The following is a 14,670-nucleotide window of genomic DNA, read 5'->3' on the forward strand; positions in this document are numbered from 1 at the left end:
CCTTATTAGATAGTGGTACATATCTAAACTATTTTGTTGGTTAAGTTATCTTCAAATTTTATCTTAACTTTTTCAAATTTTAATGTATTTTGTGAGTTTGTTAATAGACTTTGATTTTGGTCTGATTACCTTAATGCCAAGGGATATGCATCGTTCTAAATGCACTTGGTTACATCGAAAAGTTGAAGGGCCAGGTTTTCACCCAGCAACCAGTGATGTATTAACTGAACAAAGCACATCAGAATGTCTTTTACCCATCAGAATATTTTGTTGTCATTCAATCTGTGCCCTCCGTTATACCAGAGGAAAAGGCTCCCATGTTCACTGACCTCTCTTAAAACACAATGAGGCAGGAACAATGACCATGGAGGGTTAATTACCACCAATTAGAGGCCAAAGTACTCCTTCACTATGGTTTGTGTAACCCAAGCCCAGTGTGTTGTATCGAGGCTCTATTGTAACGTCCATCTCCCTGTCTCTGGTCCTTTTTCACATTTAATTCAACATGTGATTACAAAAGTAAAAATGTGCTATTTTAACTTATTTTTCAGTACCTCAGATCCCTAATGAATATTTCTTCCATCTCTATATGACTTATCCTTTTTTTCTATCTGTCACTTCATATTTTATCTGTGCTGTGTGTCTATTGAAAATACTATTTCAATGAACTGTCAATTGCTCCCTGTTTCTGAACATTTCACTTAATGCTTCTTTACTTAGCAGGTAAGGGGTTTAATGGGCTGGTCCCCTGAGGGCTGTGTGAAAAGCTAATGGGCCTGGCAAAGATGATGAGGTCACTCATAAGAAACAATGAGCCATTTGAAGGCAAGGATACCATGCCAATACTTTTGGATTAATATTAATATATTATTTATATTTATACTTCATGGGTACAAAGCACAGTAAGGAAGTTCGACAGCTCATTTTTCTGTACTGAAATACGAATTAGGATTGTGAAATTTATTCTGAGCACTATTTGAGTGATGAAAACTTTAACAGTTGAGGGGAATAGAAAATCCCCAACAGTTTTAAAATGTAGCCTATACATTAATGAATTACTCTCTTCAAATAACTTCTTGCGTAGCCCTATGCCATTGATGTGAGAGTTGATTTGTCCTAATAGCTGAAATGTCAGTTTCATTCATTCTGTGAAACTTAATCTCTGGCTACGATCAAGACACCATCTGTGAGAAACCATGAAAATAAAGCAGGCTTCACTTTGCCTTCCAGGCTGGATAACATCCATGGATCCTGTGAGTGCAGTGTTTTCCTTGATGTCGAAGCCTATTTTCTGGTGTCAAAGGACACCCATACACTGATGTCCTAAAGATCTATAGACAGATGGAACCATTACGGTCAAAGCCCCTGGCTTTGTTTGGCCTACACGGTGATGAAATATTGATGGAAAAATAGAAATATTTTGCCTTCTGCTCAATGTTCCCCATCTAAAAGGGTTAATGAGTATATTGGACTTCCCTGTCTCATGTTACAACAAAACATAGCTTAACTACTCACAACATTGACTAAAACAGAGTTTGCAGACAGTGCAGGGCAAACAGGAATCAATAACCTTTTCAATGTGGGATTAAGTTACCCTGTTATGAGTTTGTGGTTATGTTGAGATGTAGGGTACTAACGTTCAAGTATTTTCTATCTTTAATGGAAACGCTTGAAGAGTTGACATATTGGGGGAATATGCTAATTTGCTTTCTTGCTGAGAGTTGGCTGATACAAAATTGATAGACTACCCCTGGCATGTCTGACTGTTGATGAAGCTGGCAGTTTAAGCACAAACGCTGAAACCGGGAAACAAAATAAAATCTTAAATCAACAAAATCCACCTATCAGCACCCCTAAAGAAGTTGTGCAAAGTTTTATGAAACCGGGCACAGTGATTTCCTTGAGTCCTGCCGTCAGTGTGAGGTCGCTCTGTTTTTTTACATATTAAACAAAAAATAGTCTATATACTGTATTTATTCATTGTAATGAATCCGCTTTAGAGGTTTTGTTGGCTGGTGTTGGTTCTTATTACGTTTAGTAAGAACCTGGCTATCTGTCTTAGTCTTTATGCTAAATTAGGCTGACTCACTAGCTTCATATGGCTAGATGATGTTCAGATTGGTAGTTAGGCCAGTAGCCTATTACACACCTTATTCATAACAATTAGCCTACAGCATATGCAACAGCATTTAAAATATTCAATATTGTGATAATTCATTGTAAATTTGGCATTATTATTGTAAATATATTTTATTACTTCTGCATCGGGTCATGATAATCAGTTAAATATGGAACACTTGAATGTCAGTTCACCTTGGTTTTTTAATTACTCCTAAACACTGCGAAGGTAGCCCTCATAACGTATTTACTTGACCACATGGTACAGACCATAGCCTACTTTTATTTAAGTACTTTTCATTATTTGTTCTTAGTCAGCAACTCTCATGGCTTGTATGGTATAAGGCTGGCTGTGATCCAGGCCCATGTGGCTCGCTAAACAGCTGTGTCAGTCTGCCACTTGTCTGCAGAGAGAACCTTTGCCAGGTGTTCAGGCCTGTTGAGCCTGTTGGCATTGAGCCCATCTACACAGTAAGATGCCAACATGCAGCGTGCAATTTTCCAACCTTATTGACTCTCTACCAGCTGATATCAAACAAGACGAGAGTCTACAGCCTTGATAGTGACACTTTGAGGCTAATGCCAGTGTAAGCATGCCAACAGGCTCACAATGACAATGCAAATATGCTGATGTGAAGCGCATAGGCCGATAATGTTCACAACTTATGTTTAGGATGTTTACATGCTTCCATTTTCTAAGTAGACACAACTAAACACAAAGTACAGCTAAAGCAGACAGGAATGTGATTAGCATTTTTCATGAACCAAAGTATTTTACAAAATAGAATTTTGACCCAATGATGGCTCTAAATAAAAGAAAAGGGATCACCAAAGTGACTAAAACTCAACTTGCACAACTACATCTAATTTCAAGGAAATCCATCCAATAGTTACAGAAACGTTTAACTAAAAAACACAAATGTTTCTCTCTTGGTGGCAAATGAGATACAATAAGGAATTTATAAAAAGTAATTAGGGTTCATATGGAAACCTTGAATATCAGTCTACGATTTCATGGCAATAGCCATATGATGCATTCTATGAAAACCTTGAATGTTTTTACAAAACTTCATGGCAACCCATCCTTTAGTTTGTTGTGATATTTCAGTCTGAACCAAAGTGGTGGACTGACTAACCGACAGACAAACCGACAAACAGAAATCGCCATCTCCAGAGCCATGCCACGATAGCTGGGCTATAAACCACCACCATCCCCCTCTTTCCTTCCACTTCCCAGATCCCCCTGGGGCAGAAGCAGTAATGCAGCACACAGATCTCTAATCAATAGATTTATCTCATTCATTTGGAAGGGAACTTGGCTCATGCCTTTGCCCCTTCCCCTCCACTCCCGAGGGGTCTACTGCTGGGGTTTGTTTGCTGGCACACTCTCGTTATGTTCTTCGATCTGTCGGTCAGCGAGGTGGTGAATGGATGGGAGGATCAAGGTGGCTGTCCTGTTAGCTTTGTCCGCCCCACTCTAAGTCAATTCCTGGGACAATCTAAATGTTTAATAGCGCTGGTTATTTGGTCTTTATGGCGTGTGTTATGATGGATGGTAATGCAATTTCTTTTTTATGGGGCCTGATTTACACCACAGGGTGTGCAGGCTGCTTGGGTTGGGTGTTTAACTGGTCATCATTAGTGGGCCTATGGCAAAAAAAATGTAATACCTCCTTTAAAGCTATATAGTGCATAGAATCATCAGATGAATGTGTAATCATAATTCAAAGGTAATAATTTGGAGCAACAATGTATTTCTATGTTAAGTAAATCAGAGTCCATTGTAGAAGTGTTTTCTAGGAATTAAATACCCATGGTGCCATTATTTAGGTCTAAGACCTAAATAAAAAGTTGATGATTTTCTGTTCAGTTAAAGTCATTTTAAAACAGTGTATTTACCGTACCACTCTGATAGCGCTACTGATTTTAGTTTTGGATCCTTCATGTCACAACATGGCAATAAATAAAGCTTGCCAAGAGTCTGTTTGACAGCCTTGCGAAATCCGTGCTCCTTTGTTTGCATGAAATGAGAGGGACATGGTTTTCTTCTTTCACGGCTTCCCGCGGATGTATTGCCACCTTAAAAATGATCCAGCAGCACACTTTGGTTGAGAATTACTTGCCGCTTTGCATCTCGGTGAGTATGAGCGACACAGCAGTAGGTGAGGGTTTTATCTCAGAGGTAGATTCAACACCAGCAGAGTGCATCAAAGATAGATTCCCCCTCTAAAATGCCTCTGAGCCCTACAAAAGCGGTGGGTTTAAAGTACTGAAAAGAATCACAACAGTGCTTTTCTTTGGATGAATAAAAAAAGCACACACACACACAAACACACACGTTCTGTCCATGTCTGCAACTCCGCCTGCTGATGTGCTTTTATGTCTGTCATGCTTGGTGTTTGGATTTGAACAGCGCCTTGTGTCATCCTTAAGAAAGTCTTTTTTTTGGTGGCTTGTTGTGCGGCCGCAGCAGACGAATTACCTGCAAAAGCACTCTTTGTCAGCTCACTGTGCGGAGAGCTCACAAACAAGACCATTTAGCTATTATTTCCTCTCAGTCGCAGATACACACAGGAAAGCAAACGCTTATCAAGAAAAATGGGCGGCTGTGGGAAGGAAGAAGAAAATAGGACAGGTGGAGAGAGAGAGAGAGAGGCAAGGAAAGCGGATTGCAGGAAAGAGACGGAGGAGGAGGGGGGGTTATTGGAGCCGGGGAGGGGTCATGGTGTCCCAGTAGAGCGAAATAGTGGAAAACATCCGTAATTTTCACTGCGGGATTCCATGTAATTGAGTCATTTAAAATACAGATACAGAGCTGAATCAAAGCAAAGTGGCTGGTCGTGGAGGCTGCAAAGTAAAATGGAAGAGAGGTAAAAAAAACAAGGAGGTGGAAGTGTGCGTCCCCCTCCCCATTATTTGACAAAGCTGGTTTATCCTTTCCATCTGTCAATCTTCTCTGTGTGTTACCTGTCAGAGTTTTTTTTGTCCTTTGTTACTCTCTCACACATCTTTCATTTTAAAGATGTTTAACATTTGGTGATGTGCAAATCTGATCATTTGCCTAGAGTGATGTCATTTGAGTCAGATGGGTGTTAAGATACAAGTTTGAGGATGACAAAAATCTGTTAGTGTGGAGTTTGACAGAACTCAGTCAGACATTTGTGGTCGCTTCTCATCTCTGCTTGTAGCATAACACACCTGAATCTCCGACCTATCTGGTCTCTTGAGTTGCATTGTGGGTATTGCAGGTTTTTGCAAATTAAAATCAACAGGCTAAATACATAGTTAACATGTTTAACAATTCAGTGAGATTCAAAGGTTATTTGTCGAAGTTATTTAAAAGATGTTAAATTTGGGGCGCTCCGGTGGCGTAGTGGATAGAGCGCATATTGGTTCTGGCCTTCGTTGCAGTGATCGCAGGTTCGAGTCCGACCCGTGGACCTTTACTGCATGTCATCCCCCCTCTCTCTCTCTCTGTCTCCCCATTTCAACCCTGTACTATCTAATAAAGCTTGAAAATGCCAAAAAAATAATCTTTAAAAAAGATGCTAAAGTTTTGTCTTGTTTTTTTCAGATATGTTTTTATAATATGAAAAGTATTATTATGTCCGAGCCACTACCTTTGTATTCACCGTTTCCCATCTGCACGAACAATGATGTGCCCCTGAGTGAAAGCCGTGCAGGAATACCTCATAGGTCTCTGGATGAAACACTATCCGTTTTCTTGTATCCTGCCTTTAGAAATTCACGCCCAAAGCAATGGCAACCATGGCAATTATAAAGCAATTACAGTTTCATATTGCCGCTTCTTTTGAGATTGAGGAGGGAAAAGGAGGAGGTAAAAAGCTCAGTATAGTTACAAAAGAGTAAGTGTGCCAATATTGATGTCCCCTTTTTTCCCCCCTAAATGCTCGGTCGTCCAGCTGGGCATCTGTTCCACTTGCCTGACCACATTTTCCCTTCATTGAATTGAAAATGAAAAGAAATAAAAATTGATCAATTACTCTTCACACGTTGCTGATTTCTTGAACTTCTCACTCTTGAGAGGCCAAAATACTTCTGCTGAACTCAAGCTCACGTGCACTCTCGCTGACGATCGGCCCTACAGTGTTATGACAGTGAACCCTGGGAACGAGAGTCTGTTCTTCTCTGCAAGACAATTGGCAGGGAGGGAAGCTGAGTTTGTGCGTGACACTTGATCAGGCTGCTAATGGTAACCACAGCTCCTCACACACAAATACACACACACTAGGTCCACACTATCTCAATCCGATCTGCTTGATTGGCAGGACGCCACAGACCAACACCTGCTTTAACTGCCTTTACTTTCTAGGCTGAATTCATTATAACTATCCATGTGTGTGTTCCCGCGACCATGCTCATGTATGCATCATCTGACTGACGGAACATGTCAACCACAACCTGACTCACCCTTTGATACCAGAGCTTGGAGATTATTTCCCAGCCACCTTGAAAACATTGGACAGCACATGGTAACAATATGTTAGCAGCGACCGGGGATCATACTTCAGTCATGCTAAATTGGAGGTCTTCATTTAGAAACTGCTGGTCTGGAAACGGCCTTCAGCTCCCGCTTAATTTCTCTGCTTCTGCTTTTGGAGGTGCTAACATGCCCCAAGGGCTGACAAGGAAGGGAAATTGATATCTGCACGGATGTGTGTAAGACACGGCACGCCAATCTGCTTGTCTCAAATTTGAGATCAATCATCTCTATTCAAGCAGCTGCATGTTTCACACAAGCAACCATGAGGGGAAACGGCTATTTAAGTGTAAAGAAACAGAACATATGTTATCAAGTGTATTTTAAGCTTCAGGCTATAGTGCAATCCCTCTTATGCTGTTAACTTTCATGTATGAAACCCCCCTTTTTTTGGACATATTTTGGCCTTTAATATCAATATGTACTAGGTTCTATTGTACAACAATGAGAAAATGATCCTAGGGCATTTGTCCTGGAAAAAAAGCTTTATCAGGCACTTAAAACAAACACTCAAGTGCCTCTGAACAGTTCCAAACCCTAGACCACACTTCCGTTTTAATCCGTACTGGTCGACTTTTGCTCATTGAGGTTTGAATACAAATTATGGAGCAGGAACTGTTTTGCATAAACAGTTTGGAAATTTGAAGCAATTTTACTTTCTTCTGTCTGGCTGCCGGCTTTTTTCCAGATGTGCAACAATAGATGTTTCCACATGTGCAGCACGGGAGAAAAGCTATATTCCTTAGTGGTAAATTGTGATGTGTCAGATCAGATTTTTTTCATTCTGACATGACATTTAGGACAAATCGCTAAATCCAGAAGTTAGTCTAACAGTGATAAGACTACATACCAAAAACACATTAGATTATTGGGCAGGAAGGTGGCACACTGCAGACGTCTCTGGCAGCTGGCAACATATTCGACATGGCCCCCTCTCTGCTTTGGAGTCCTAGAGCAAGGCCTGCTGCTGGTCTGTAGCTGACCTCCCTGAGAAAGACAGGAGGAAGTATTTAATGCTGGCGTCACATCACGATGTTGCCGTGGAAATAAAAGTTTGCTCTTTTAAAAAAAATTATTCCAGTCTTTTCTTTTATACATCTTCAACAGTATTTAAGTGAGAGTATTTTAACGCACAGGGTTTAGCAAATGTAGAAAACCTCATATTCACTCATGTGAGAACGTCAGTATTTTTCATATGCTTGTAGTTTAAACGTGTGTACGTGTGTGTGTGTAGGTTTATATATATTAGGGCTGAAATAATTAGTTGATTAGTCGAATCACCAGAAAATTATAATTCAAAATCTATAATTTGTTTTGACAGATAATCAAATAAAACAGTAAGCCTATTTTAAAATATCATCGGGCTCTGCTCAATTTCCACAATTGATTGAGAAAACATGGATTGGCATAAATTATGTAGGCCCGAGTTGGCCTATAGGCTATGTTGTTTCTTTATAGGTCCATGGTTGTAGCCACAGCTATTGTATTAAGCTACTATTACAGGATTATGTATGTAGCCTATCAGTTTCAAACAGATGTGATAATATATTTTTAGATTATTTTATATGATGACCCATGATAGCCTACATGATTACCTTGCATATTTGTTACACAAATATCCTATGTTGTGGCAAAGGTGTTTTCCTTACTGTGGTCTTCTATCAACTCGCGAGATCATGTGGCTCGCGGAGCTTTGGCTTGGCACGTGTGCTGGTCTTTTTTTTTCTTTTTTTTAAGTGTGGCTCTCAGCTGCCGAGGCGGATGATGATGATGGCGGAGCTGGTTCAGGGACAGGCCTCGGTGGCTCAGCCCGGAACGAAAGATGACTTCGCAGACACGATACGCCGGGTCCGACAGGTAAAACGCTCTCCGGCGAACACCGTTGTAGTGTTTTCGGACCACGAGCAGTGTGTTTGCACGTGGAGCGGGGCAGGATTTTGGGTCGGGGCACCCTGGACCCCCTACTACAAACACTCCTCATGTACCAGAGCGAGCTAGCAAGCTAACGTTAAGTAGCCGAGAGGACAGATTAGAGTTTGCACGGGACAGAAAGACGCGTCAAGTAAATGTGTCGGAACTGTCAAGAACACGAGACAAGTCATGACTCGCGCTAAATACGAAGGCCTCTTTATAATGTCGAAGTTTGTGCAACTTTAGTAAGTTAAGCCGACACACTGCAACCTGTTGTCAAGTCACAGAAGTTGCAGTTAGCTTAGCTTGCTCACACACCAGCACACGTTTGATACCCCGCAGTTTGACCGACAACGTGACTAAAAGCTAATATTTAGTTTAGACTCGAAACTTGAAGAACCGGACATGCTGTCAGAAAGTTAGCTTGCTAGTTTTGAGCTCCCATGTTAGCACAAATGTAACTGCTTATTTTCCCAATTATACTGACCCCCTGTTAACTCAACAAAATATCACATGCACTGCTAACGCTTAAATACCCATATCCTATCTTTCAACTTAATAACAAGCTTGTAAATATAACATGAAGCGTATCTTTCACGTCCGATTGAGCTAGCAAAGCTGGTGTTGGCTAGCTAGCGTGTTTGTGGTACTGTGTGTCCTAACAGCCAGCGTTGCAGTAAGGCCATGTAATGTAACGTCATCTGTTCAAATAAGCCCCCCTCCACTCCTCCTGTTGAGCACACTTGGATTTTTCCATTGCTGCCAGGAAAATACCTGAACACCTTTTTTAAAACACTCTGCATTTCACTATTTCCCTGTTAAACTGATATCTTAGTTTTAGAAGGAAACTCAAGCTGAGACGGTAACTGTAGTTTTGCTAACATTAGGCTGGTGAAAAGAACAGCTGTCTCTTTGCAGATTTGCATAACTCCTACTGCCGTAAATAGTGTGTAAATTGGACTTTAGTCCAGCAACCAGTTGAGCTTTCCCCTGTGTAGATTGTAACCAACGCATCAGCAGACGTGTCCCATTCTTGTTTTGACTCTTTTATTTGTATGAAAATTAAAGATGTGCTCATGTATTTCCCACAACCCAAACGGAGATTAATACACAATTAGAACCAATATCTGCACATTTGAAAATGTAGCTATATTTTGGTAATTTGCCCAGATAAAAACGCATTTGGACCACATCATCATTAGGGCTTTCATGTCTTGATTCTCCAAACCCTCGATTTGATTTTCAATTTGAAGGTCATGAATTCTATTCAATCTGTTTTGGTTTTTCTTTTCGCATACCATTGATGCCATTTTAGACTAGTCCAGTCTAGGATCCTTGGTTTTGTACCATGATAACTCATTACATTTTTTTATTCTAATTTCAAAACATTATCTACGTGGTGTCTTTAGTGATATAATCCCCATTATTTTGTTATTTGCAATTTACCACAATATGGCCTTATTGTCACATTTAAATAAATGTACAATATAAATTTAAAAATCACCGGTAGAAATTTTAGGTGGGCACACTGGGCAGAGAGACCGAATAATTTTTTTGCCCTTGTAAGATCTCTGCGTCTGCTTTTTGGCACATTTACTGTGAATTGTGTAGAACACAATATGCAAATAAACTGAGTGTTGCTGTGTGGGAGATTTGATTCTTGCATGTTTTTTTTCCAAAATGTTTATGAATAACATATATTTTCATTTGCCCATAACTATACTTTTTTTAAATATTGAAGTCCCCCCATTCTTTGACTTTTCCTAAAACGGTGTTGTGAATGCACAGCGCACATTTGGGTGGGCACGGCCCACCCTGGCCCCTGGCTGCCGCCGGCCCCGCAGGAGTTCGATCCAAATTATGTGAAATTCGGTGGGATTCCGTGTTAAACAGTAGAATCCGTTTTTATTATCAATTCCATCCGTGTGTTCGTTCTTGCAAAAACCATCATAGGGCCCTCCTAGTGTGTGATATTAGTCCCCACAGATAGTTATTGCCATGACCTGCTTACTCCCTTTACACAGGTAGCTGTCAGTGAAAGTGACTGACATTTAAATCTTAAAGTTCCACAAGTGGAACTTCTTCTTTTTTTTCTTAACAGTTGTCAGAGCAAACAAAACAATGCACACAATTGTGTAAATGTGCATTAAGTTATTAGCTTAATCCTTTGATGTTGATCACTGACAAATGTCATGCCACAAAGCCCAATGGACGACATGTTCTGGGACCCTAAATAGAAAACTATACATACTTTCTCATGTGACCACATGTCATGTGATTTCATTCTTATTTTTAGACAAATCAGACGTTTAAGTTAGGGGTGTAACAAATACATGTACCGAACCGTACAGGCCGTACCGAACTGCACTGTACTGCAATACGTTATTATGGCATAAATAGCGTCAAGATGAGTTAAAAATGCCCAACGTACACAGGCTTGTTTTGATTGAGGTGCAGAACTTTCACTTTTATTAGAGAAGTATTTTATATATCGGAGAGCTTGTTTGTTTGCAGCAGTATATACTGAAAAATACCTATAAGCTGCAATTAAAGTTAATGCTGGACGCAGTTTCTTTTGCATTTTTCCTCTTAACTGAGAACCATACCGTGACTTTTGTTAACCGTTACACCCCTAGTTTAAGTACATATTTAAGGCTTGAAAAGGAGAAACAGGACTCTAGCAGGGTTCGACATAACGTATAGCCCGATGGCCCGGGGCCAGTAAAATCATATGCAGGGCAAGTTGATTGGCCAGTCACTGTCCCGCCCGGGCCAGTGACTGGCCAATCACAGTTCAGTATCTTTTTGTAGACTACATCATGGTTCATTGAAATGCGCGTTCAGAGTCGTAATGAAAGCAGTGTTTATTTAAGACTCAATATAATAAACCTAATATAAAATATATTTTTTAATGAAAGGCCAGTGGACAACCGATGCGTGGGCGTTTTGACAGGCGGAGCAACAAGCGGTTGCACTCTCGCTCCGTTGGCAGAGCTGCCTACCGTCCGCCTGCGAGTCGACAAATCAGTCGACTTACTCTGCCCCCTTTCTTTCTTCCCACAGCAGAGGTTGAGGTGCAGAAAATGATAACTGCGCTTTTCCTTTATCTGCCGCCGTAATGTTACAGTATTTGCATCTAAGCCCCAATGGTAATACAAATGAGAGGCGTTATTTAAACGCTGTGAATGCGTCTCCGGTGATTGTGTCGGTTGTAGACAGAAACGAACGGAGGGACTCCGCTCACTGTACAGTTCCTATAGTCGCGCAGTTTGGCACTGTGTTTTCAGGCTCGAGACATTCAATCAGATCGCGGAAGTCTTTCCCATTGAAATCGCTAACGGGGAGAATATCCCCGGTTATTATTTTAGCCACAAACCACAGTTCATCTGCGCGGCGGCTCACTCGCTGGCGAAATCAAATGGTGAAACGCTGCTGTGATCGGACGAAGGCATTGTGTGTTTCTAAGGTGATTTAACGTCATAGTCTTAGACGAGCGTTTAACTTATGCTGCATATTTTGCACTGCATTGTTTTTTATCAATAGTTTGAAAAAATGGTCCCACACCGGACTCTTATATGTGAAGCTGACACTTCATGGAGAAGTGACACTCCTGCAGCGCGCTCACGACCAGACGTGAACTCACATACACGGTGAAATCTCCCATTAAAAAAACGGCATAACCCACTGATTTTCGGATTTCTATTCTATTTTTAAAGTCAACTTGAGCGCAAGTGGAAAACCGGTCATTCGGTCGACACATTCACATCCCTAATGCATATAGAGAAAGTAATAAAAACAGCCTACCACACAACAAAAAATGATCAGACCTTCATCTCTTATTTTTTTTTTATGTTTGAACATGACTTCTGCAGGTGAACTATTCATTAAACTGCCCAAATTCAAGAATAAAAACAACCATCAAACTACTGGACTTTAAAATACTGGCCGACCCCTTCAACATACTTTCAGTTGTAGGCTTCTAATTCAATATGTTTGCCTGGTTTTATATTATGTGTATGAGCAATATCAACATTTCATATAATTAACTAAAAGAAAAATAACCAAATCTAAAGGGAATATCTATACTGTTACAGTATAGATATTCCCTTTAGATCTGGTTATCTTTCTTTATTTTTCTAATACAGGTATTATAATTATTGACACTAAATTATGAAGAAAAAAAAAGTGTGTGCAGGGCCAGTGAAAATATACAAGGGGCCAGTAAAACTCGGATCCACTGGCCCGGCGGGCCAGTAGGAAAAAAAAGTTATGTTGAACCCTGTCTAGTTGCTGATAAAGGTCTTTTTTATTTCTAATTTTTGCTTTGCAAAGATTTCATTCAACAAGTGAGTTGGTCTTTGATGGCAGTCCAGTCCACAGTGGTGTTTATCTAGAGGCCTCAGTGGACATCCAAAGTTTTCTACTGTATGATAGATGGTTTGCACCAGACAGTTTTCCATCAAATCCACCAGACTGCATGACTGTAAACCTGACTGTTGCAGGATGTCTTTGTAGCAAATGTGTTCATATGCAACATTCATGTTTGATTGATTATGCACTCGGGTAACTCTGCATCTGACACAGTAAATTTTGGGGTTCATAGTTATTTTAGGTGCTTTGATCTATAGTTTAATAGTGTATATTGTTAGTGACCCAAAACAACCATAGTTCGTTATTCAAAAGATTAAATCCACAATAAACCGTTTAAAATGCTGAAAATAGAATGCTTACACACCATCGTCTCTAGGCTGTTTTCATAGAAACCTTTGCCCACAGTGAATCACCTGCACATCAGACTGGAAAACAGACAGAAAACAGCTAAATGTATTATTTATTTAATTTAGTCTTTCCTCGCTTACAGCCAACATGTGCTTGGTGAGTGGCAGACAAAACCCGGTTAGTCCGCTGTGTCTCAGCCTGTCAGCCCTCTATTCATCCTCTTCACACTCTGTGTAATCACCTTTACTTTGTTTTAATACAGCTGAATTCATGATGTAGTTTTTCAAAATGACTGTTTTGTTTGAGTTGAAATGTCATCAGTCAAGAGAACAAGTAAAGCAGTGATTTTCACAGCTCATAAATAATTGATACTTGCCAACAGGACACTCCCAAACTGCTTAACTTTTGTGCTCAGTTTCAGACACATTTATCAGTGAAATTTCTTCTTGACTTTAGTGCAACACAGCCTCGTGAATGTGACTACATACACTTTTCTTGTGTATTGGCTTCATTGAAAATGCTTTTTAGGCTGCTGCTTGACATATGTAGCTATGGAGGTGCCATGCAAAACAACAAACCCACACCTGCTTCCTTTCACGTCCTTATTTCCATTGCAACCCTCTCACTTCCACGCTTGGCTCTGAAGTAGATCCCCGAAGGTGATGGAAGACTCTAATTGCCGTCACTATATTTTCATATTGTGAAAAGAATTCCAGTCAGGCACAGATGTCAATTTAGTGTAATTTTCTGAAATGCTATACTTGTATGGAAGGAGAGGTGACAGATTAACGGGGAGTGGAAAATGCTGTTGGCGCTCTCGTGCAACATGACTGAAGTTTTAAATGTCCATCATTGCAGAACGTGATCATCCACTTTAAGTAGTAATAGACATGGATTGGTTTTAGCTGTAATGCAATTACGAAGTGCAATCTTCTTTTAGTTGTACAATGTACACTAAAGGAAGGAACACTTTCCATTGCTAATGGGTAGAAATGTGTAGAGAAATTAATGTTTGAGTTGAAATGTAAGTCAGTGATGGATGGTTCCTTTCTGTCAGTCATGTATTGATTTTGATCTGCAAACGTTAACACTGACAATGTTTTTGGTAATATTGTGTTCTAACATGAAATTATTACTAAGAATGTTGAGCCGCAATACTCGATTATGTACAGATCTTGTACAATTGCTTGTATGACAACATTTACCATTAGAACATTACAGTTAAATATAAAATAAGCACAAACTACAGCTTGAAAGAAGTACCACAAAACTGAATACAGCGCCTCTTTGGTACCACTCCAAACAAAAGGCAACCTACACTTGAAAATGTATTCTTTGTGAAATAATTCTATGTAGCAGAATGTATCTGTTGTAACTGTTAGCCATTTCATCTAGTCAAAGTGTGTATAGGAATTGCCGTA

At 40.1% G+C, this 14,670-nt stretch overlaps 1 protein-coding gene across 2 annotated transcripts in view; it reads left to right on the plus strand.

The window, feature by feature from the left end:
- The first annotated feature begins 8,366 nt into the window (after positions 1-8,366).
- fubp3 (far upstream element (FUSE) binding protein 3) overlaps positions 8,367-14,670 on the plus strand; it is a 28,952-nt gene continuing 22,648 nt past the window's right edge. For both annotated transcript variants that reach the window (XM_080046407.1, XM_080046408.1), the window contains exon 1: positions 8,367-8,476. In XM_080046407.1, the coding sequence (XP_079902533.1) occupies positions 8,381-8,476 (96 nt within the window). In that variant the 5' untranslated portion in view covers positions 8,367-8,380. The remainder of the gene's footprint in view (positions 8,477-14,670) is intronic.

Source organism: Ammodytes marinus, assembly GCF_949987685.1.
Source record: "Ammodytes marinus genome assembly, chromosome: 18".
In the NCBI taxonomy this organism is placed as follows: domain Eukaryota; kingdom Metazoa; phylum Chordata; class Actinopteri; order Uranoscopiformes; family Ammodytidae; genus Ammodytes; species Ammodytes marinus.